General features: G+C 29.6%; 2 protein-coding genes across 3 annotated transcripts in view; both read left to right on the top strand.

The window, feature by feature from the left end:
• LOC111632772 (protein HIRA-like) overlaps window positions 1-20,497 on the top strand; it is a 71,897-nt gene extending 51,400 nt beyond the window's left edge. The window contains exons 19-30 of the mRNA XM_023377292.1: window positions 2,241-2,335; window positions 2,416-2,587; window positions 3,550-3,650; window positions 3,731-3,899; window positions 7,283-7,387; window positions 11,135-11,457; window positions 13,054-13,112; window positions 14,206-14,317; window positions 17,461-17,586; window positions 17,970-18,133; window positions 18,653-18,744; window positions 18,852-20,497. Coding sequence (XP_023233060.1) covers window positions 2,241-2,335; window positions 2,416-2,587; window positions 3,550-3,650; window positions 3,731-3,899; window positions 7,283-7,387; window positions 11,135-11,457; window positions 13,054-13,112; window positions 14,206-14,317; window positions 17,461-17,586; window positions 17,970-18,133; window positions 18,653-18,744; window positions 18,852-18,965 — 1,632 coding nt within the window. The 3' untranslated portion in view covers window positions 18,966-20,497. The remainder of the gene's footprint in view (window positions 1-2,240; window positions 2,336-2,415; window positions 2,588-3,549; window positions 3,651-3,730; window positions 3,900-7,282; window positions 7,388-11,134; window positions 11,458-13,053; window positions 13,113-14,205; window positions 14,318-17,460; window positions 17,587-17,969; window positions 18,134-18,652; window positions 18,745-18,851) is intronic.
• Window positions 20,498-22,527: 2,030 nt separating this feature from the next.
• LOC111632778 lies at window positions 22,528-25,037 on the top strand. 2 transcript variants are annotated; one of them, XM_023377299.1, is made up of 2 exons: window positions 22,528-22,788; window positions 23,883-25,037. In XM_023377299.1, exon 2 carries the CDS (start codon window positions 23,917-23,919, stop codon window positions 24,937-24,939), a length of 1,023 nt encoding a protein of 340 aa, XP_023233067.1. In that variant the 5' UTR covers window positions 22,528-22,788; window positions 23,883-23,916; the 3' UTR covers window positions 24,940-25,037. The 2 variants fall into 2 exon arrangements, with proteins under 2 accessions (XP_023233067.1, XP_023233066.1); XM_023377298.1 differs by having other exon boundaries at window positions 22,528-22,778; window positions 23,883-25,024.
• The last annotated feature ends 344 nt before the right edge of the window (window positions 25,038-25,381 follow it).

Raw genomic sequence — 25,381 nt, 5'->3', positions numbered from 1 at the left:
TCGTACTAGTGTCACTGCTTGCTAATTTGATTTACCCAATCACAACATACACATGGTATATGTTGGTCGACATCAACAACATACAGATAGTTGCATGAGCAAATGTTATGACTTAGTGGTTCTCTTTCACACGTGTCACACATTTCAGTTGTCTACACATTCTCACGAGGACCTTGACAAAATTTTTCATGCTACGTGGTCCAAACAATTTAACTCTGTCAAACAAAAATAATGGACAGATAAGGAAATCAATGATTTTAAACTTTTGTCGTCAGTAATATTAAAATAGCTGTTAAGTCAGAGTTGAATTATTACACAAAATAGTTTTGAAATTGTATAGTATAAGTATAAATAATATAAATACTTTTATATTATTTTCTACCACTATAATTTAATTCTTAATTATGAACTTCAATTTTAGTAATCTTGGTAAAAGAAATAATTTTTTTTAATTTGAATCTGTCCACGCATATTTAATTTATAATTTTTTTTATCCAACACTATAATATTTTAAAAAAATCAACTTTTAATGTTGTATTTAACAAAAAGCCATAGAAACTATTTTCATAAAATTTTTTAATGAAATATTTAATTTTAAATTAAAGTATTCATATTGAACAATGTATGAATTTGAATAAGAATTTGAAATAAGCACAAAAATTGAGTATTATGATGGTATATTAATATTAAAAGTAACCAACCATAGAAATAGTACATTTTGAAGGAAAATAATACATTTTTTGAAGGAGCTTCAGTACATTTTGAAATTTTATTGTGGTAATGCTGCTTATTAGTCATGCAAAATGACTTCTTTGTTTTATTTTATGTTTATAATACTCATTTAATTTTGAATAAGTTTGATTATATAGTATTATAAGGATGAAATCATCACCAGAAGCCATTTTAAACAATTTAAAATATTATGTAAATTGTCATTATTCATTTGTTATACATTTATAATTAAAAAATATTTTTTATTTTAATATATACAATCATTCATTATATATTATTTTTAAAATATGAATACCAAAACTGCTTCAATTTTTTTTATTTTTTTAATTCTATTTATATTCAATACAGTTAATAAATAGTTTGATATTTATTAGTTAAATTGTAGTACATCTAAATCTTAGTACATTTTTGGATTTGGTTATTCTCATGTACTAAATATTTTGGGATAAAACAAAACTATATTTCAGAATTAATTAGTGTTTCAAATTTGAATGATATTTGATTCTGAAATATATTTATATGTAGGTAGATTTCTTTAGGATCATTTAACTTTAAATGTTAAAAATTTAATCTTAAATTTTATAATAATTATATTCCACTATATTCTTATTTAATGCTTAAATTTGATGATATGATATAAGCATTACCCAGAAAATAACGCAACAAGATTTTTCATCTCATTCAGTTTTTTTTTAATTTTAAGTATGTCACATTGTTGCCTGAATATTTGGCTATTATTAACTATTCTTTAACATAGAGTCCATTCAGTCTATGGTCTCATGTTAGTGAGATGTGAGAATGTTTACACTTGTATCATATCACTTTTTCTCAGAAATGGTTTACTTATTACGTTCAAATGTTGTATAATGAAGTACATTTTTCAAAGGATCAAAAATATAGTAATAGGAAAGAGTAATATTGTTACTTTGAGGTAGATAAGACAGCAATGAAATAGTGATTTTAGAAATAATATCTTTGACTATTCTGTATTCTAAACAGAGAACTTTACTGTTCTCTATTTATCTTGTATTAGATATGCTGAAGAAGCATTTCTAATACATTTTACCCACAAAGATTGCTAAAAATGCTTTACCATGACAACAAAAAGTCACATGCAAACTGCATAACAGAGATGCAGACTTGATACATATATAAAGAACTTTGTTTTGAAGGAATTAAAAAGCCTATGCAGGAATGACTAAGTGCATTGAGAAAGCAAAGGGATTATGTTAAATAATAATACTTTTAAAAGATCACTGTGTTATAAGAAATTATATAATAGATGGTTATTCATTCTCATAAATCACTAGTAAATGAACTAAGTGAGCAGTATTTTCAATTTTATTGTTCAATTTTTATGTTCAATTTTATTGTATATATTGTTTAAAATTCTGAAAAAAATATTGCAAAAGTAGATATAAGAAGTATCAAAACAAAAATTTATTTAATGATAATAAATTTTAAAATATATAAAATTATTATTAATTTCTAATGATTAAAATTTACAGTTACCAACACCACAGGCATCTCAAATTCAAGTTACCCCAATACCACAAGAGGCAGCATCAACTGTAGTACAGTCAACAAATGACAAATTCATAGAGTATAAACAATTTTATATAATTTTATTTTATTTAAAATTCTAATAGTTTTTCTTTCTCATAATTATTCATTTGTTGTCAGAACGGAAAGACAACAAAAAGAACAGTCTGTTTTAAAACCTACTTCCATTCCTGTAACACCTGTGCATGTTCCTGTAAAACGAAAAATAGAAACTGGCCATACTGGTCCAGGTAGGCCTCCAACAGAAAAAAAGAAACCGGGAAGACCACCTTTATCTCAAGTACAACAGGTTTGAAAGCAATTTATAATTAAAATTAATTATTTCTGTGGTGAATTAAAAAGTTCAGGAATGTGATAAATTNTTAATGCTTAAATTTGATGATATGATATAAGCATTACCCAGAAAATAACGCAACAAGATTTTTCATCTCATTCAGTTTTTTTTTAATTTTAAGTATGTCACATTGTTGCCTGAATATTTGGCTATTATTAACTATTCTTTAACATAGAGTCCATTCAGTCTATGGTCTCATGTTAGTGAGATGTGAGAATGTTTACACTTGTATCATATCACTTTTTCTCAGAAATGGTTTACTTATTACGTTCAAATGTTGTATAATGAAGTACATTTTTCAAAGGATCAAAAATATAGTAATAGGAAAGAGTAATATTGTTACTTTGAGGTAGATAAGACAGCAATGAAATAGTGATTTTAGAAATAATATCTTTGACTATTCTGTATTCTAAACAGAGAACTTTACTGTTCTCTATTTATCTTGTATTAGATATGCTGAAGAAGCATTTCTAATACATTTTACCCACAAAGATTGCTAAAAATGCTTTACCATGACAACAAAAAGTCACATGCAAACTGCATAACAGAGATGCAGACTTGATACATATATAAAGAACTTTGTTTTGAAGGAATTAAAAAGCCTATGCAGGAATGACTAAGTGCATTGAGAAAGCAAAGGGATTATGTTAAATAATAATACTTTTAAAAGATCACTGTGTTATAAGAAATTATATAATAGATGGTTATTCATTCTCATAAATCACTAGTAAATGAACTAAGTGAGCAGTATTTTCAATTTTATTGTTCAATTTTTATGTTCAATTTTATTGTATATATTGTTTAAAATTCTGAAAAAAATATTGCAAAAGTAGATATAAGAAGTATCAAAACAAAAATTTATTTAATGATAATAAATTTTAAAATATATAAAATTATTATTAATTTCTAATGATTAAAATTTACAGTTACCAACACCACAGGCATCTCAAATTCAAGTTACCCCAATACCACAAGAGGCAGCATCAACTGTAGTACAGTCAACAAATGACAAATTCATAGAGTATAAACAATTTTATATAATTTTATTTTATTTAAAATTCTAATAGTTTTTCTTTCTCATAATTATTCATTTGTTGTCAGAACGGAAAGACAACAAAAAGAACAGTCTGTTTTAAAACCTACTTCCATTCCTGTAACACCTGTGCATGTTCCTGTAAAACGAAAAATAGAAACTGGCCATACTGGTCCAGGTAGGCCTCCAACAGAAAAAAAGAAACCGGGAAGACCACCTTTATCTCAAGTACAACAGGTTTGAAAGCAATTTATAATTAAAATTAATTATTTCTGTGGTGAATTAAAAAGTTCAGGAATGTGATAAATTAAAATGATCATGTAGATTATGTCATTCAAATTATTCATATTTTACTCATATAAGAGATTTTTTTGTCATGTTATATTTGCTACACATTTTTCCAAACAACACTTTCTGTAATATATAAAAAACATTATTTATTAAGCCACGGATAAAATATTCAATAAAATATTTATATACAGTAGAACCTCGATTATCCGGACTAATTGGGGATGAAGGTAGTCCGAATAAGGAAAAATTCGGATAATCAAAACAAATACTTTAATTTGTCTTTTAATGATAATACAACACGTTTTCTTTTTGATGACATATCGGCAATATTAAAAATAAATACTGTATTTAAATCGTGATCAAATTTTCAAGAAACAAATGTTTGTATTGAATTTGGACTACTACTGACCAGCGATAACAGACTACCTATTGTTTAAAAGGCCCTCTGATGGCACAAGAAAACGGATTTTATAAAATAAAAAGCAGTTGAAACTGCACTTTTATGAATAAAAATTTGACAAACTATTTATCATTTTATGATGAGTAAAATTTTTTCGTCGTGTTCGCGGCTTTTAAGTAATGCATAAACCTTCGAGGTGTGAGGCCCTTCGGACCGTGACGCATATGTCGTCCATGCCTTACGTCGCCCTTTGTCATAGAAATGATGTAATTTGAATATAAATTATTTATAAATACGTATGTCAAGTTATATTTTTATTACGATGTAAAATATATTTAAGAGTTTACAACCACTGTGTTTACTGTGCTGGGGAGATGATGTTGAAACAAAAAAAAGTTATGCATTCTATCACGTACATAAACAGTGTCGTAATTTGCCAAGCGCAAATCAGCAAATTCGTAAAATTTTTGTTTATTTTGAACAATCCGGATAATCGAAAATCCGGATAATAGAGATCCGGATAATCGAGGTTCTACTGTATATATTATTTTATCCATGAGTTAGTGAATATACACACACACACGCACACACGGTGACAAAAAAACAACATAACCCATAGAAATAATTCAAGAAATTCAACACTTAGTTTGCAAATACCTCCCAGTCAGTTATATAAAAGAATAAAAAATTGGTGCTAGTGAACATACAGATTAGTCCCAAAGTGGTAGTATTACTTGGCTTGGTATCACAAACATCAGTGTAGCTGGTGTAAGTTCAAAACCAGGTGATGTTAAATATTTAAGCTCTCTCTTAAATAGTGACAAATGTGAAGATAGAAAATACAGTAAAGCATCGATCATCTGAAACAATTTGGGACTGAGGTTGTTTGAATAACTGATTTTTCGGATAACTGATCATGTATGAAAAAATATAATAACCTATCCCATGTTGAAATTTTTCTCCATTGCATGTCGCTTTGCATTGAATTTTCATCAATGTTAAGCCTAACAAAAATTTTTTTAAAATAATAATTGTGGCTATTGTATCGTAAAAAATTATTTTTTTATTTTGCACAAACAAAATAAATATATTGAAAAATATAAAAGCAAAAAAAAATTATATTTCAGAAGTTAATCTAGTATCAAAAACGTTCTGATTCAGCATGACACNTATTTTTTTATTTTGCACAAACAAAATAAATATATTGAAAAATATAAAAGCAAAAAAAAATTATATTTCAGAAGTTAATCTAGTATCAAAAACGTTCTGATTCAGCATGACATGTGTTTCAACAACTCAGTTCTCAGAAAAATGCTACACAAAACAAGCAAAACTTCTTTTTCTTGGGTTTATCTGGAGACGTCAGCCGCTTGGGCTATATTCTCTGATGAGCTGAAGCAAAACACACCACTCACGATGGGGGGAGGAAAAAGCCTCGTTCAAATACTAGTGCGTCCTTAAGTATCCTCTTGACGTGTGTCGTGCTGAATCGGAATGTTTTTGATACTAGATTAACTTATGAAATATAATTTTTTTGTTTTTATATTTTTCAATATATTTATTTTGTTTGTGCAAAATAAAGAAATAATTTTTAATGATACAATATGGTCATGCCAGTGCTGCCAGCTAAAACACGCACACCAACAAAAATAATATTGAAATAGCCCAAGTCATAGCCAAATATCGCAGTGCCACAGCACTAGCGAAAATTTTAATTTGCTGACTGGAACACATTCGGTTAACCGATGTTTCAGTTGATCGATATTTGGATAATTGATGCTCTACTGTACAAGAATCACAACTCATTTAATATCCCAGATAATAAATTCTGTATTCTGGAATTATGTATTGTATTAAACTGTGCCTTGTAACATCAAATTAATATGGCTATAAGATTTTGAAAGCAACTTCGATAAGATAGATGAAGTGCTGAAAGTTTTTATAGAGCTGTTTTACAAAAGTTGCCATGATAAGATTTTTCAGCATTTAGTGCAGTCTAACTTGGGTTAGCTTTTAGGATAGAAAAAAGTCAAAGATAAGGAAATAGATGGCATCATCTTATCAATATCAGCTAAGAGAAAGTGATGCACTATAAAAAAATTTTTATCAAAAAGATGAAAAATATTTTGCATTTGGAATCAACAAACTGCCCATTACTTGAAGATAAGTCATAGATAATAATAACCAATAAGTTGTTGACTAAATAAATTTTTTCTTAAAATTACATCAATTTTAATTTTATCCAAAAATATGACATAAGTTATACAACAACCTAATATGAAATTAATTGGACATTAGTCAAGAATAGTCACCTTAACAATAGCAAGATGACTATAAGTTTTGTCTTTCTTTCTCTCACTTTTTTTGTTTGATGGAGTGTAAAGTTCTCCCTTATTAAACATACTGCCCAAAACAAATAATAATAAGAGGGTGAGAAAACTAAAGAACAAGTTTAATTCCTTGTATTATAACAGTATTGGAAATAGTAGTTTCAAAAGAGCACACCTACTGGCTATGAAGGCTCTGGGAGACCCAGGTAAATAACTGAATGGGAGAATAATGTTATAGCAAGAGTTACTCAAATGATATTTATAGCTTTACTAATTTTCATCCAAAGATATGTAGTATTTTCCATACACCATGTATGGAAAATACTACATTTTCAAAAACATTTTCAAAAATGTTCATTTTTGAAAATATAGTACTTATAATCAGTATTATTTCTATTATAAGAACTATACTTTGTCATGCAAATTCTGTTGTAAATCAAATTTTGTGTTCCTAAATTTTGAAATTTACCTAAAGTCTAAATTAATTTCCAATATAAAATTGACATTTTATTATTAAATATTTCTAAATCATTAAATTTAAATTTTATAAAAATAAATATATTGTTATTTTCTTTGCTTGTATTTTGTTAATTTTTCAGGTTTCACCAGATCGAGACAAAGTAGCAAAAGCTCCACCTCAGAGCATCATTGGCAATAATTTACATTTACCTATTCTGAAAATAGAAAAGTCTTCAACTGTTCAGGTCTGTACAGTAATTTAATTTTTATGTTTTAAAACCAAAACAACTATTATTATTATATCATTACAATTATTTAAAATTTTTATTTCTATTCTACAGAATTGGATGAAATTCTTTATTGAAAAGTTTGTTTGCTTAGTACTTTCAAATCTTCCAGGTTTTAACTCAGAGCATTCACTTTTTTTTTTTTTGCTATTTTAAATTTAATTTTTTTTTTTTAGTGTTTACCTTGTCTGTTATTTTGTTTGCTTCCTGTCTCTACTGTCAGGTGTTCAAAATCATTTATATTTACGTATATATATATTATTGTTATTATTATATTATATTATAAACTCTTTTAGTGTTTGTTTTCATTATGTATCTACCATCTCTACACCATTGAAGAGAATTGAAATCATTACTGTTTCCTACTATTTTTCTCTATATTTATCTTGAAAATCTGTCTTTCCATGTATATTACATTTTCTTACTCTGATCCTTTCAAATGTATTGATTTGTTCCCATTTGACTTCAGTTTTTTTTATTTGCTACATTTTATATCAATTTTCTAGTCATCCAACCCTTGCTTTAGATTATCTTTGCATTCTTTTATTCACATTTTCAAGTTTCTTTTTGTTACGTCTACAAACTTCTCTCCTTATTTTATTTATTAGTATAACTTCAAACACATTTGCTTTTTTCTCCATTCTCTTATTTCTGTTTTTTATTTCTTTTTATGTTACTCTGTTTCTTTTAAATGCTATTTTTTTGTCAGATTTTCAAGTTTGTACAAATTTCAGTCCCATTCTGCTGTATGATGCAAAGGAAATATCTTATGTTTTTCTTCTTTTTGTCTGTTTTGAGTGTTAACCACATTGTCAAACTTTTTTTGATTGGTTCTATTCATTTCTATGATGTTTTTTAGAAACTTTAAACTTCTTTTCAAGACAGTCTCAGTTTGTAGATAATATATAAATTCTCCTGAAAGAAAAATAATTTGTTTTAAAATCAGGAGGACTTATAATCAGAATTAAAATCAGACCCTGGCTCAAGAACAACAGGTTGATGTCTTCATGCTTCAGCTATCTGGCCTTCAATTAATTTAGTGTTAGAATAAGATATTACATTTTTGTTTTGAACTTTTATTATAAGTAATCACAAAATATAAAATTATTGTTGTTAAATAACAAATTCAAACCTTTGTCTGTAGATTATGACCAGCAATTATCAATGATTTTTTTTTTATCAGTGGTTTTGTTATAAACAAACAAGGATAGTAATGAAATGTATAATTTATACGTTTTTTTACTGTCCTTGTTTATTTATAATGGTTTTAGCATTATCTTATTGTAAATTTGTTTTAATAGTAAAAATTGAATTATATTATTGTGACATCATCATAATGCTGGGCTGAAAATTTTAATCATCTTTTAATTTAAAAAAATTACATGACCAGACCAGAAGTTAGTATATAGTTAACTGGTCCTCTGGCTCCTAAGCTTCTCACATGTGGTCTTGGTTTTCATCTATATACCTCTGTTTTCAAGATTAACAAAGGACAGACAGATGGATAACAACTGGAATGTGTGTGTTTTGCAATCTGAAAATTGCAGCCCAATAGATTATCTGTTTTAATTAAAAGCTTTATTTATTCTTTAATTATTAATTAATTTTTACATTTCAATAATTGATAAATACATTTTACCAATTGTTAATTTTTCTAACATTCAAGGATTAATGACTAAAAACTGTTCTGAAAATCTAGTGATATAGTTGCTACTTTAAAATTTTTTCTAATTGAATTTTTCTTAACAGTTTAAACAAAATAAATCAGATAAAAATATGGTAATCAATACTTTTAATATAGTGAAAACATTGTTTTTGTTATTACTTTAAAGTTTTGTAATTTAAGAAAATAACATGTATGTTAGCTTAGCTACGAGGGCTGTTCGGAAAGTTCGCGACCTTGCCTATATGCGGCGCTGCAATCAATTTAATTTTTGGCGGAAATAATTCAGCCATCTTTGCTAAAGATACGATACCAATTTCCGCTTGATTTGTCAAAAAGTTTTGCCACGACAGCTTAGCAGATAGTCAGTGTGCACATGCTTTGTCAAAAATGGAGAAGACGGAGACTCGTGCGGTCATAAAATACCTGACGAAAAAAGGGTTGACCCCATCTCAAATCAAAGCTGACATGGATGAAGTTTTAGGAGAGTCTGCTCCTTCGTACACCACTGTGAAAAAATGGACAGCCCTTTTTAAATCTGGCAGAGAAAGTGTGGAAGATGACCCTCGCAGCGGACGGCCGTCAACTGCTGTCACTGAAGAAAACATCGACAAAGTTCACGATTTGGTATTAGCAGATCGCCGTTTGAAAACGCGTGAGATAGCTGAGACAACAGGCATCTCTGTCGACCGAGTGCACCACATCCTAACCGAAGATTTGGGTATGACGAAGGTCTCAGCAAGGTGGGTGCCGCATCTGCTGACCGCCGAGCAAAAACGTGTTCGCACTTTGATGTCAAAGGAGTGTTTGGACTTCTACCAGAAAAACCCACAGGATTTCTTGCGTCGGTTTGTGACTACTGACGAAACGTGGATCCATTACTACACTCCTGAAACAAAAGAACAGTCGAAGCAATGGAAACACCACAGTTCGCCACCACCAAAGAAGGCAAAGACAGTTCCATCAGCGGGTAAAGTGATGGCCTCGGTTTTTTGGGATGCTAAAGGCATCATCTTTATTGACTACCTAGAAAGAGGAAAGACCATTAATGCTGTCTATTACTGTGAACTTTTGGAAAAACTGAAGAAAGAAATCGAAGAAAAGAGGCCACACTTGAAGAAGAAAAAAGTTCTGTTCCACCACGATAATGCACCTGCACATTCCGCCAGAATCACTGAACAAAAGATAAACGAACTTCGCTTCCAATTAGTTCCACATCCACCGTACTCACCTGATTTGGCCCCCAGTGACTTCCACCTTTTTCCAAACCTAAAAAAATTCTTGGCTGGAAAGAGATTCCACTCAAATGACGAAGTCATCTCTGAAGTGAACGAGTATTTTGCACACCTTGACAAATCGACCTATTGTGATGGCATAAAAAAGCTAGAACATCGCTGGAATAAGTGCATTGCTAACAGAGGAGATTACATTGAAAAATAAAAAAAGGTTTAACATTAATTTGTTTGGTTTTCTATGTGAGGCCGCGAACTTTCCAAACAGCCCTCGTAAAAACAAATAATTTCTTTTAAGATCTTCAAATTTAATATCTCATGTGTCACTTAAGAGTAAGAATGTTGTTGAAACTTCTACAACTAATGATAATGTTAAATATATATGAAGATATTATATCTTTAAACATCTTTAATCCTGTACATTTTTTGAATGTTTTTTTTATGATTGTATGAAAATTTGAATCCTTCTGAATGCATATTACATAATGTGGACATGCAACTTGTATATACAGTACAAAGAATTCAATTATAAATAAAAGCTGGGAATTCAATCTTTCCCTTTCTAGTAGTATAAATGACATCATGCATATTTCTGGTTAGACTAATGTGTTAAAATAAATGTAAAATGACTAAGTAAAACTGTATCTAGTCTTTTATAATCACCCAGTAGTATAAAATTATAATATATTTTAATAGTATTATCATTGTCACATTCATTATCTTTGAAATTCTCACATTATATTACATTAAAGACTTTTATGTAATTTTTTTGTATATTATCTGAGTAAAATTTGTATCTTTTTGAAACAGGTCAGTTGTGGAAAGAGTGATCATATTGCTACTTTAGAATTAGAAAATGATATTCCTGCTGGAAATGGAACTTCTGTACATAGATTAACATTTTTAAATAATGGAGCACATGTTTGGCAGACGTTGTTAACAAGTCGAGGAGCAGCCATCAGTGGCAGTAAATATCTTGCCTGCATTGTGTGTGAAGATAGCACATTATCTGTTTTTACCACGATGGGAAGAAGATTATATTCTCCGATTATTTTATCTTCTCCACCTTCGAGGCTTGCATGTAATGATTATTTTGTAATGGTGATTACATCTCGGGCTTCTGTTTCAGTTTGGTAAGCATAAAGTTTTTAATTTGGAATTCAAACTTCATTAATTATAAAATAAATAAGTTGAAATTATATATTTATGGCACTATTGTTTGTAAATGAATAAATATTTATTTTATCTTAAAATGAACAATATGTATTTTTGTATCATGTTTTCTTTTATAACCAGAAAAATACTTTAAAAAATTGTTATTTTATGATTTTTATAAAGTGTCTATCAGTTTTAGAAAAATAATGAATAACTCTTTTAAAGCAGTTAGAAAATATACAAACTTACATTTATGGAATGATTTAAAAATAAGATTTACAAATTGATGCAAAATTTTAGAGAACTAGATAGTCTGATAGTCTCGAGTCTATATGATATGATTATTGTTCTACTGGGGAACAGAAAAAAATATCAATAATTAGCAATTTTTACTGTGATCATATTACTTGAATGTATTTTTTATCCAATTAATGTGGATTTGATTTGTAACTTACTTTCTAAAAGGCAAAAAGTGACAGATAGCAAAAGATAGTAGCTATAACGATGTCCTTTGTCAACAGACAAAGGAAATTTACTGAAAACATGATCAACATTTGACCTTCTATTTTTCTCTTTCCTATATAGTTCTGCATTTAAATATGTTCATTTGTAAATATTGATTCATGTTCTATTTAATGATTTCTGATTCTTTCCTTTATGTTCTTTATCAGATACATAGACATTTAGATCTTGGTTTGTCAGTGATAGATATCTCACAATCTTTTTTTATAATTATTCAATAGTTTGTGTATTTTCAAGACTTATAGAATGTTCTTTCATATCTCTTCTAATTTCATTGCAATTTTCCTCAAATATATAAGTTTACAATAAAAATAAAAATAATTGTTTCTTTAATTTAAATGGATGCAAATTTTTATTTATTAATATACAAAATACTTATACAAGATCAAATTTTTTTTAAGTATACTAAAAATACTTTTTATATTCACATTATCACTATTTGTAGACAAAAGAAAATAGCAAAATATGTTTGATTGAAAGATAGAATGGATCAAGAATAGCTGTTAAATAACTACTAAATTTATTTTCCGTTAAAATTTAATTTTAACAGAAAATATATTATAACAATATATAAATAAATGTACAGTACAATATTGAAGAGTAAATACAAAGAAAATTTATAAATTTAAAAAAATTCAGGACGAAATTTATATTTTATAAAAATTGTAAAAAATACAGTTTAGAGACATATACAAATAAATATATTCTTGTAGTCTTCTTTGTCAATTACAATCCTGTGAGTCTGAAAGGATGATAAGGAAGATATTTTTTATGATTTTTAGAAAAATTTTTAGTCTTCTGAACATTCATTCACAATCACTTGGGACATAATTAACACTAGCAGAGTTGATTTTTCTTTATAGGTTCTTTTCCACCTATATTTGTGCAAATTATTTACAGGTTCTAAATATTAAAGTTTGATTTTTTTAATATAATATGATATTTTAATTTTTACTCTATAATAATTGCTTTTTCAATATTTTTTTTATAAAGTCATTTTGAAAGATTGCATCTTATAGAACTGTTTTAACATTTATTATTTTTTTTTATAGGGATATGCAGCATTTAAAAGTAATGGTTAAGGATGAATTGTTACTTCCAATAATGCAAGGTATATTTAACTTATTTTTTAACTGTAGAAGTTTATTTAATGTTAAGATTTTTCCACTTAAAAGTGAAATGAATTTTGAAAAATAGCTTAAGATATTTATTTTATTAAACTGCTCTAAACTCAGAAAAAATATTTGTTTAAATTTAAAGACATGATTTATAAATTTGTAATGAAACTTAAAAGTTTAATGTTAGGATATCTAATGGTTTAATTCTATATCAGTTTTCATTAATGTTTATTGTTGACTTAAATATTTTTGTCTAAATAAAGCAATTTTGAATTCAAGTCCATTTTCAGATGAAATAATTTAAGAATTTTTTTAGTTTTTCATTATTAAAATATAATCATTTCTTAAAACTGTTTCTGTCCTGTAGGCATACTAAAAGGGCCTTTTTTGTGCTCATTATGAATTTGGGTGGGCCCAATGGGATGGCTGAGTGGTGAGGGATAGAGCTCAACATATTCAAATTGATCACTAATGAAAATTGATCCATTTGAATTCAACACATATTCCAAATCTAAGTTTCTTGAAATGGCAGGCTTATGATTTTACTGCTTTACCCATCACACTAATTTGATCATGAATCTTCTATATCATATATTAGACTAATATAAATATATTTAAATATTTAATTCTTTTGCTATTAATATATTGTTAGAAATTTTTTATGAAAAAATCTAAAACATTTCTGTGTGTATTAATTCTGTAAGTTAAATAATAATAATAATTTAAAAATTAGAGTATTATATATTATGGTTGTGTCCACTTTGGATGTTCTTGTGAACTAGGATTTGTTATATTAAGGGAAGAGAAACCAATAAATATATCTTATTTGGAAATAGTGTGTTCCTTTTTCCTCAGTATAACAAGTCATAGTTCATAAGTCCATGCTTGTATCCAAAGTGGATACCGGCATAATATAAGTAATTAAGGACAAGAAGCACATATTAATATTAGAGTATTACATATATTGTATTATATTTTTTATTATAAGTTAAATAAAAAGATAAGTTATTATTATATACAAAAGAAATAATTATAGATAAAAGTTATATATTTTATGTGTATTAAAGTTCAGATATATTTTAATAGGAGGACCAACTGACATCACAATATGCAGTACTTGCCTAACTGTTGGAGGGGCTCCTATGATCACTCTGTCGACTGGAAAATCTTATATTTTTAGTTCTGAGATGTCATCATGGTATGTAAATTTTAAATTATTTCTTTTTTAATTTTGATGTATAATTCTTTAAAATTTTTAAATTTTAAAGGTAACAAACAGACTTTTGCAGGAATCATCAAACAATTTAATGTATACATTTTTATCATCAATTTTCTACATTATTCCAAAACCTTGCTTGGTTAATGGTTTTACCAAAACCTGGCTTGGTTAATGGTTTTACCAGATCTAACCAAAATTATGTAATAATAATAGTATATGCCTCCCATGACTCTATAACAGTATTTCTCAATCTTCTGAAAGTGGCAGAGCACTTTCGGTGTTTTCTCAGTTATGTGGAGGACCTATGAGGACTGATCAAAAATATTCAGGACAGAGTTTGTTGTAGAAAAACAAAAACAGTTACTAATCACTGGAGAATCTTCAAAGTATGGCTATCCAGATTGTATGCAGCAATTTCAGCAATCATTCTACTTTTCCAAGCTTGTCTGATAAGCTTGTTAGAAAATGCAATGTAACTGTTTTCTTGTATTCAGTTGTATCTCTGCCATGTCTTCATTTCATTTCTTCTTCAAAGTGCTTTTGAGCAGGGAAAGGGGAAGACGTGCATCTGGTAAAATCTTGCAAGTAGTGGGTGAGCTATGAGAATGTTGCACTTGGCCAAAAATTCCTGTAATACTCACAGCTATGTGGAATGGCTGGCACATTGTCATAGTGCAGAAGCCAGTTACCAGAAGACTATTTGTGAAGATATTTCTGATAAACTGAACCTGTAAGGCACTGCAGAACAGTTCTGTAGATCAGTTTTACTGTAGTCTGTGGACCAGTATTTCACTTAAAATTTTATATATTACATTAATAAAACTATTTAGAAACATTATTTTTTTACTTTTATTTTTCTTTATGATTTAAACACCTAGTTCTAGGGATGACTAGTGATTGAAATAAGCCTAGGAAATTACTTGAAAATAGCCACAAACTGATTTTTTCAAAATGATTAGAACCAAGTCTTGTTACTATATCTTACTAAATCTTGTTTAAAAATTAAAGTACAGTAGAACCCCTCGAATCCGTCACCTTTGGGACTGGGGGTATGATCGGAATGCAAAAAAGGTCTGATTATCAGAAAAAAGTAAAATAAACAATCTTCCCCTTTGTCCAGTCTTTGTAGCACTGCTAATTTTTCATTTAATGAAAGAGTAACGTGTGTATGTTTCACTCCTGACATGTTGAAAACACACACAAAACTGTACATGTACACGCAATGTAAAACATATACTGTAACGAACACAGAAAAACGCCACGGACGGTGAGTCACCGATGAGTCAGACAAGTTTCTCGACTCCGACCACGGTTGGATTAATTGGAGTGACGGACTGGCTGAGGGCGAACTAGAGGGGTTCTACTGTAAAATGAAAAAAAAAAAAAACGTATACAAACTCCATTTTGTTCTATTTTTAACTATTTTTATTATTTAATTTCAAAAAGTACTGATCTACAGGGATTAGAATGAAAAAATACTAGTCCAAGAACACGAAGTTTGAGAATCACCTGCTATAGGCAATCTGATGATCAACAGTCTCATTGATTCATGCCATTGATCAGTTTGTGTGTGGCTCATCATCAATTGAAGTGCAGCCAGTTTTTAAACATGAATCCACTCAAATATTTTGGATCTATTGACTGCTGTTTCCCAGACTGTTCAGTGGCCATCTTAACAAGTTTCTTACAAAATATGAAGCAAATATATTACTCATTCAATTCATCCATTTCACAACACAGAGAAACACAAGCCTGCACTGTAGCTCAACTCACTGACAATTGAGTAGTGCTGCTACCTGCTGCTCTGGTGCATATAATCAGGAGATGTAGTCAAATAAGTTCCATGGTTACCAAATTACTGCTGTTAGTAGTTTCATTATAAAAACAAATTCTGTCCTGAATATTTTTGATCAGCCCTCATAGGTATATACAAATATATATAGGTGATATGAATGTCTATGTTAATAGAAAAGAAAAAAAATTTTGTAGTAACTTTTTATAGAGCAATGTTTGTAGCCCACTTTGACAGCCAGACTTGTGGTTTACAGCACAGTCATAGGAATTTTGAATGCTTTCTCATAACTCTGTCTTGATTAAAACTGAAGTGCCAGAAAATTGGTGATGAACTTGTATAAGGCTTTTTAACACTAAGACTAATTAATGTTAGATTTTTTTATATTTAAAGAAAAGACTCAAAAGTTGAATAGAAAAGTTTGATGTTAATCAGTCGTAAAGTACAAAAATATCAAATAAATTGTTCCTTGATTCGGAAGACTATTAGTTGTCTTTCAGATTTAAAGTCCTATTGTGTAATTAAACATTTAAATACTGAATGAAAAATAAATAAATTTGTTGTGATTGTAACAAATATTTGTTGCCAGTGTAATTTATTCACAGAGTAATTTATAATTTAAGAATTTTTTACATCGGTGACAATTTGTTTTTTCATAGAAATGAGGAAATTGCATTTCTTGAAGATTTTTAAAGTTTTGTGTTCAGAAACTAGATTTTATTCTTTGAGCTTTTTCATAATTGAAAGAACAGAACAAATTTGACTGTCTTTTGGAAGTTAGAATTCAGTAATATAATAATGTAACATAAATTAAAATTTGCATTTTCTTAAGTAAAATAACAATTTTTAAATTTACTAGATTGGCTTTTATTTTTTTATATAGAAATGCATAGTAATAAATATCTGTCTCTATTTTTACTGTGAGAAACTTGATTTTTATAAATAATGGTAGACACTGCCAAATGAAAATAATATAATTTTTGATATTCTTGACATTAAATATAAAATGTTAAACTAAACTTGATATTAATTGGTATAATAGGATGGTTGCTAACTCATATTATAATTTTTGTTAATTGAGGAAATCAGTATTATAGAATGTATTCGTTAGAATGCATTTACAAATATATTTGAATTTTTATACAATTTGTATCATAACTCAATATGAAATCTGAATTCTATAGAAGATTGTTATCTAAGTAAAAATTTATATAATTAAAAACATTATTAGAGTTCATTTGTTTTAAATTAATAATAGTTTTACTTTAGTGTATGCTTTAGAATTACCTGAATAGATAATTATTGTTTTATATTGTTAAAAATAATTTAGGATGCTTGTAAGTGATTCTACTGACATAATACAACATTGTTCGAATCATCAGTCATGTATGCCTGTACAGGATACTTCTAACAGTACTTTGTTTCCTCTTGCTTCTTTACAAAGACAAATTCATAGGTATGTAATTACACTATATTTATATTATAATATTATAAATATACTGTATGTTATAAATATTATTTATACATTAAATCATGTTCTCTTACAAATAACATTTTTTTTTTTAAAGAATTTTAATGTTAATCTATTAAAGATTGCAGCTTAATGAATTCATTTTTTGTTTCAGTATGTAATATACCATTAATATAAGGCTATTTAATTTAACATAAATTTTACTTTACTATATCATCATTAAGTATATTCTAAAGTATTAATATTTTAAGAAGCTCAGATTCAAACGGTTAGGAACTTAGATTTTTTAAAGTAAATTTACATTCTATATGTGCATGACAAAATTAATACCATTAATTAATTTTGTTATTAAATTAAATTTTTTCTAGATCCACAAAAATTGCGTGTACATTATTCCGGGGAAATCCAAACATGCAGAAGTTGGGGACTCTCAGTCACTTAGATACTCAGTTAACATCGTCTCTTTCTCTTCATTCACCAAAAGAATATCACTTTTGGCTGTTAACGCTCGTTCGATATCTTACTCAGGAAGGTAAATGTTTTTGATAAGAAATATATTTTAAAGATTTAATAGTCAATCATTGTCTTTTAAACAGTCTCAAATGTTAAAAATAAGTATTTTTTTATTCTCATTTGTCATTGTTTTCTTCAATTTAATTATATTAAAAAGTTGCATTTTTGTCTTAACGTAATAAAAATATTTTTATTCATCATTCACCATCAGTGCATGCTGAATGTCGACATTTGCCGGTGTAAATGTGAAATAATGATATTTAGCAAATATTTCGTACATACACGAAATGACTGTGAATGCTGACATTCGCCAGATATCGGTCATTCACAGTAACATATACACAATAAAACCTGTGTAAACCAGAATCTCACTGTATTGAATATTTTTTTCAGTTTGGCAGATTTCTGTCTTCAACTGATTTTTTTTAACATAGAAAATTGCTCAGTTCCGAGTATGTTAATCAGTAGTTAGATATTATCAACAGTATATATATATTTATTATTAATGCTTTTGCTAATTAATTTGAACTAATTTCAGGATTAGAATCTAGATTGCGTGATATATGCGACATGCTTTTAGGACCCGTTATCCAGACAGCTAAATCGGCACAATGGGACCCATATATTTTAGTGAGTATCTTAAAACATACCATTTGTAACATTTAGTATGGTAAAAATATATTGTGAAATTTTTATAAAATATAGCACGAAATACACACAATTTTCCTTTATAACAGGGTATGAATAAGAGAGATCTGTTAAGAGAGATTTTACCAGTGGTCGGATCGAATCTACGTCTTCAGCGCCTATTCACCGAATACAAGGATCAACTAGACATGATTACGTCATAGGGAAGAATGCTCAATTTAAGTGGTGTATTATTCAAAACAAAGAAAAAAGTTGAACAAAAAAGAAGAACAGATTTCAATTTTGTGAAAGTTCTACTCCTGTAAAATATTTCTGCAGATGAAACACTGCCATATAAATATCAAGTTTCCTTTGATTTTAAAGGGAAGAAATTCTGCCAGTTCATCTTTAGAGACTTAACGAGCATTAGATATCATAAATTATTTCATTTTCATTCATACTGTAGCCAAGCGCAGCAGATTTAAATATTCCAACCGTACGATCGGAATTCGAGCATAATAGGAAAGAAAACAACAAAAAAAAAAGTATTTCTTTTATCGGGATAATCTTTACGTACGATCTTTATAACGAACATTATATTTTTAAATATTGCACATATGGGTCAAGATCTGGCAAAGAGAAATCTAAGAGAATCCAATTGTTCTTAAGATATTTTTTAAGGGAGTCGTACTATTGGAAGTTTCTTCATTGTGTAAAGACTGGAAAAGAAAGGAAACTGCCAAAAAAAAACTAATGTGATGAAAGAGTGCGTAACCTTGATTTTCTATTGCGAGTGGCACTTTACACCACTCTGTCTGCGAGAAGGCACGAGAAAAGCTTTATTTAAATGTTACGGACGGATTACCCGCAGGCAAAACTCAACAAATAAAAAAAAAAGGGTTTTACATGTTACGTACGTAGATGTTTGCGGAATATAATGTTTTTGAACGAAACAAGATTGTTGTTGTTAAAAATTCACCAAAGCAATTTTTCGCTAGAGCAATTAAAACTGCACAAATTCTCGAAAAGAAGAAGAAAATTGTTCTTTTTTTTATTTTGCTGCACTACATTATTTTGGAATAAGATGTATATGCAGTTAGAATGTAACCAGAATAGATTATGGTGTACTATTTTATTCCTTCACTGCCTGAAATGTTACGCTGTTTTTCACTAAAAAGGCTTTACTTGAGATTTGCATAAAAAGTTCCTGGCATTTTAATTCGAACTTTTCATGGGTCTAAAGACCAAAGGAATCGAGATCCGTTTGTCTTGGTTTTAAACCGCCGTGCCATCGTACGAATTTGTTTCTTCATTAACAGAGAATACGATTTATCTCTGGTTGTAAATATATAATTTGTTTGAATCTATTTTATACTTTTATTTAGATCATGTTTCTATTGATTGATTCCACTACACTCGTTCATTCTCATCACGATGATGTATAATTGATGCATAATTTCATTACGGATAATCACTTCTATAGATTATTCATATTGTCTTGTTCTAGCACATAAAACAATGTTCATCCTGTAGTACCGAGTATTTCAATGTCTACCACATCATTTTCACATTCAAATCTTTTTCTAGTCCAAATCATGGTGAAAATTTTTTCAGTACAATTAACCAACTGAAATTCTGTTGGATAGTTGCTCTAATCAGAATTGTTTTATTAATAAATTGGTGCAAACTTGTTTCCTGTCTCAATTCTTCCTGTAAATTTTATTATTATTATTTTTTAGAAGAATAATCTAAAAACTTAAGAGTAATTCATAAATTTGTCTACACAATCCTGTAAAGAAATATACAAATAAGTGGGAAACTTTAATATGCTTACCAGTTAAATCATAAAAAATGTAACTTTTTAATATCAATTTGGACTTATAAAATGTCAACAAATGATTTATTTTCTTAAAAAAGTTAACATTACTTGGTAAAAATATATTAGGGAATACAATTTTTAACACAAGCGGGGGAAAAAATCCAATTTCTGATTATTAAGAAAATTAGGTGTCCTCTCAAGTTACTTCTCCCTATGATCGTGAACATGTTCGAGACAATTGCATACTTCGTTTTATTTAAAACGAACTATGCCATTCGCATTCTTATTCGGATATGTTACTGGGCATATCTGAATGAGGATTAACGTATGTAAACAACTTGAAGTCCGATCAAATTACACTTTAATTTAGAACAATTCTAAAGTTGTACTCAACTAAATTAGTAATTTGCTTAAGTCACACACAAAATAATTTTCTACTAGAAGATTATGGCAAATCCTAGTGGCTCATTACTAATGTATCTCCAAAAACATCTTTAAACTTTACAGGTCATCAAGCATGCGTTGATCAATAGTCTTCAACTGTTTATAATGAAAATTTGGACATTATTTACAGTTTTGACGTCCCAATATCACGACTTTCCATAGCCTAATAATTACGAATGTAATCATTGACTAAAAATTTCATACTGTATTGTGTTTCGTGTACATCCAAGATAGAACGGTAATAATCTGAAAAGTATTGATCAATGCATGCGTGACGGCAGTTTCTGTACCTGTAATGTTTACAGGTATGTTTTTGGAGATATCTCCCATAACTGGAATTAAAATATGTCATAGCTTTTCGTCAGTAAAAACTACAAAGCCATACAGCCACTTTGTTTATAATATTAATTTATTATTATTGCTTGTTTATATATTTGAAATTATTTATATATTTTATATGATTTGTAATTAATGTTTGTTGTTCAGATATTGACTATATACTCTCGGGCAGAAGGTGTAAAACCTTGGCTTTCCCTCTTAGTTTCGGTCCAGAGAACAGCCGTTTGACTTACTGCCGTTCATGTAAATTTGTCAATATTATTATTATTTTTTTTTATTATATTAATAAGGAAAATATAATATAATTCTATATAATAATAATACAGTATTCAATTTAATTAATATAAGGAAATTAACAACACATATCTTTAATATGTTGAAAACTAAGATTTGAAGTATTTCCCTCAGCAATTATTACATCTGGAGGCTCATTTTCGAGCACTTCTGCTACTATCTCAATTTCTAAAGCTTCTGATGGAGTTGGCTTCTCTCTACTCTGTCGATGGCTCTTCTTTTTGCAATTCTGACGATTTTCTATATCCTGGCTGCGCGGTGTTTTCCGATATTTTTTTATTCACGTTTCTAACAACTGAATAGGGACGGGTTTTCCATATAACACCTTCCTGGAGGCATCTTTCCCTTCATAGAGAGCACGTATATATCGTTGCATCAAACTGTCAATTCAATATTCATTTCTCTCATTGGGTAAACTATAATTTACTAGAAAATATTCAACTGGTTATCAAACAATTTTAGCTGAAGACGGAAGACACTATATGTAATCAGAATGTGGAAATCAGCAAGCAAATTCTGTACAAAGTAATTAGACAAATAATAATCGATCAACGTGTTCCCAGTCTCTGGAATACGATTTTCCTTACTCGGTGAGAATCAATTGTAACCAAGTGATTACAATTGAATGAAATCACATTGAGTAGTATCCCCTACAAAGCTATATGACAGGAGTGTCTCGTACAAATAAAATGTTTGTTGCATGCAGTGCCAAAATTGATATGTGTTGGTAAAAATATTCTTACGTCTTCTGCATGTCCTGAAATATCATTATACAATGTTTGGTTGCATTTGGACTGCTAAATAACAGTTAAAGTTAATAACAGCTATAACCATCGTTAAGTTTAATTACGATTAACCTTTAAAATCAATATTGTGCGTAGGTATTTATAACGAAATAATAATGTAAATTCGACAATAATTTTCTTACATTATTTACATTATATCGCGTATTTAAGATTTATTTACGATAAATGGATCGGATTACAGTATTCTGCAATGACAAACAACAGATCCATTTTTCAAAATCCATTTTGTGTGAATGTAGAGATAGACTAAAATCCATGCTACGTCCTTATTTAAACATAACATCTGTCTTTTTTTACTTACCATACTCCTCGGATATTTTGCAACAAATCAAAGAGTGAGTTTCTGTAATTATCTTTTAAATTCTTATGTTGACATATTCTAATTTGCATTAATATCGTTTTCTTCTGTTATAACGATAATTGTAAGTTCGCCGATTTTGGGGGCAATACGTTAATTGCGCGTCAGGAAAACCTAGGGTCAAACCGTATGTGGGTGGTGGCGGTAGGAGACAGAGATGACAAGTGTCTTACACGAAAACCGTTTATTTTGACATGAAGTTAACTTACACAACAGGAATAACAAAATAAGTTCGTTGGCCGGCTGAGGTTTCGCTTCTTCTGTGCCCCGGGGCTCAATGAGGTAGCTACTGACGATCTTGCATCCTTGATGCGAGTTCAGGTGTCCGAGGATGCGGCGGTTATGGCGTTCTGGATGCTGGGGGTCCAGTGCACGGCTGAGACTCGGCTATCCTGACCTCTTGAGTATGTGTCCGTGTGCTGCGGGCCTGGCGTCTTGGAGAGAATCTGCTTCGTGTCCTTGAGACCCGGGGGTTTTATAAGATTTTCCCCGAATCTCACCCTTTTGATTGGTCCCTTTCACCCTCTCCCTTACTCCGATTGGTCATTCCTTTGTTTCTAGGCGAAACCCGAGACCGATTCGGGTCGGGAAAAGGTCGGAGAGGTGATGACGGTCCTTTAACGTTCGCGCTCGTATTTTACTCCGTTATGTCCCTTTTCTCTGTCATCTTGGAACCCAAACGGTTCACCAGATGTTCTTGTGGCCATTTATCCCCTACCGCGTTCTTACTTCACAGATATCCCTTTTGTTCTTAGACCCCCCTTTCTCCCGCTTGCTTCGACCCGATATTTGTTCGCGCGCGTCTCGAAAAGCTCTCCCTCTCTCTGTCGACATTCCCCCCTGTTATTTATCGTTGCGTCGCGTTTGTTTTACAATTCGAGAAAGTTTTCGTCTCATCTGGGCTTTGTCACTAACACATCCCCTTGACCCGATTCTGTCTTAGAAACTTTCTGACGTTAAAGTTTGTAATTAGTCGAAATTTCTACGCGCTTTTACGACCCTCACATAATTACCATCAGTTTTAAATCATATACAGTGGCTCTAATTATAGTTCGTTTTTAATCGCATTTTCTGTTTATAGATATCTGGAAGAAGGACGAGAAACCATTAAATCCATGCAGAATGCAACGGACATATTTTGCATAAGCAAACGATTAGGCCTACGTAATTTAAATAAAGAATGTCGAGATTTCATGACCGATCCGTCAAGAGTTAAAAAGGTGTGTTATGTATATGACTTAGCATGCCAACAGAAGGATGAGCGATTACAATATTTGTGCTGGAATATATTAAGTTCGAAATGGCAGGAAATTTTTTCATCGGACGAATGGCTGAACTGTGAAGCAACAACTATGGATAGACTCGTTCGTAGGCCAATAAATCCATTTATTGACGATACAGACATATTCTCAATAGTTTTAAAATGGGCCAAGAAAAGAGTTAATAATGAAAAATCTCTAAGGCAGGTCATGGAACCATTTCTTCCGTACATACGATTTCTGACAATGCCTGAATGGTTTCTGGAATCTCAAGTATTCGTTGAACCGATCTTAACGGACGTAGAGAGAGATGCAATAAGATGTTACTTGCAAAATAACGATTATGACGAGACATGGTTTATTCCAGAGAGTATTTGTGACATTACATGTCCTAGAAAACACGAATTACTCTCGTCCTGGTTCTCTTATGTTAATCGAAGTGCATACTTTATTAACGCATTAAGGAAAATAAATACAAATATTCGATTTATATGCGAAATAGTTGTTAAGGAAGATTGTTTTATCAACGAATTGCATCTTCCTATAACACATTGCAGGGAAGAAGGAATAATTGTAGATTTGTATTATTTTGCCAACTTAAACTTACGGACGAAATTTCGTCTTGGAAATAATGCATGTAATAAAACCGGATATATTTTATTGAGTTGTCCTCTACGGATTCTAAAGTTTACATTTTATCGATTCATTGCTACAATTATAGAGAGAGACGTCATTGCAGAAAATAATGTAAGAATCAGTCCCTCGGCAAATTACTACAATCCATTGGAAGGAATTGAAACGTTTAAATATTTGCAATCCGGATTGAAATTGAAAGATGAATTTGACTACATCTACTTCGATGTTATGCCCTATTTTTAAAAACGGATATACAAATTAATTTTTGCTTTTATTATATAATGTTCATCTCGTAATATTTACAAAATTATGCATTTTCATTTCGAATAATTAAATTTAATTTTCACTCTCGAAGTTTTCTTAGTTATTTAAGTTGTTGTTGTTTGTATTCATCCTATAGGCACTAAGATAACCTTTTCTTTTCAGGCCCATTTTATCAATACATTTATTAATGCTCTCAGGTGGACATCTCGGTGGTGAAAGACGAAGCGCAACACATTTTAATCAGATTATCAGTAAAAATCTATGGGGGGGTTATCCCGGATTCGATGCTATCTCGACCTCTTCGGCTGTCCACCGTTTATAGGCGGATTCAAAGTAAGGTCGAAACCAAATACCTTTTAATATCTCACGGTATTCGTGAAATTTCTTAACGACTAAGTGCCACTTATGAAAATAACCACAC

Source organism: Centruroides sculpturatus, unplaced genomic scaffold (genome assembly GCF_000671375.1).
Source record: "Centruroides sculpturatus isolate CEXI.00-Female unplaced genomic scaffold, Cexi_2.0 scaffold782, whole genome shotgun sequence".
NCBI lineage: Eukaryota > Metazoa > Arthropoda > Arachnida > Scorpiones > Buthidae > Centruroides > Centruroides sculpturatus.
This window is presented reverse-complemented; position numbering and strand designations above follow the sequence as displayed.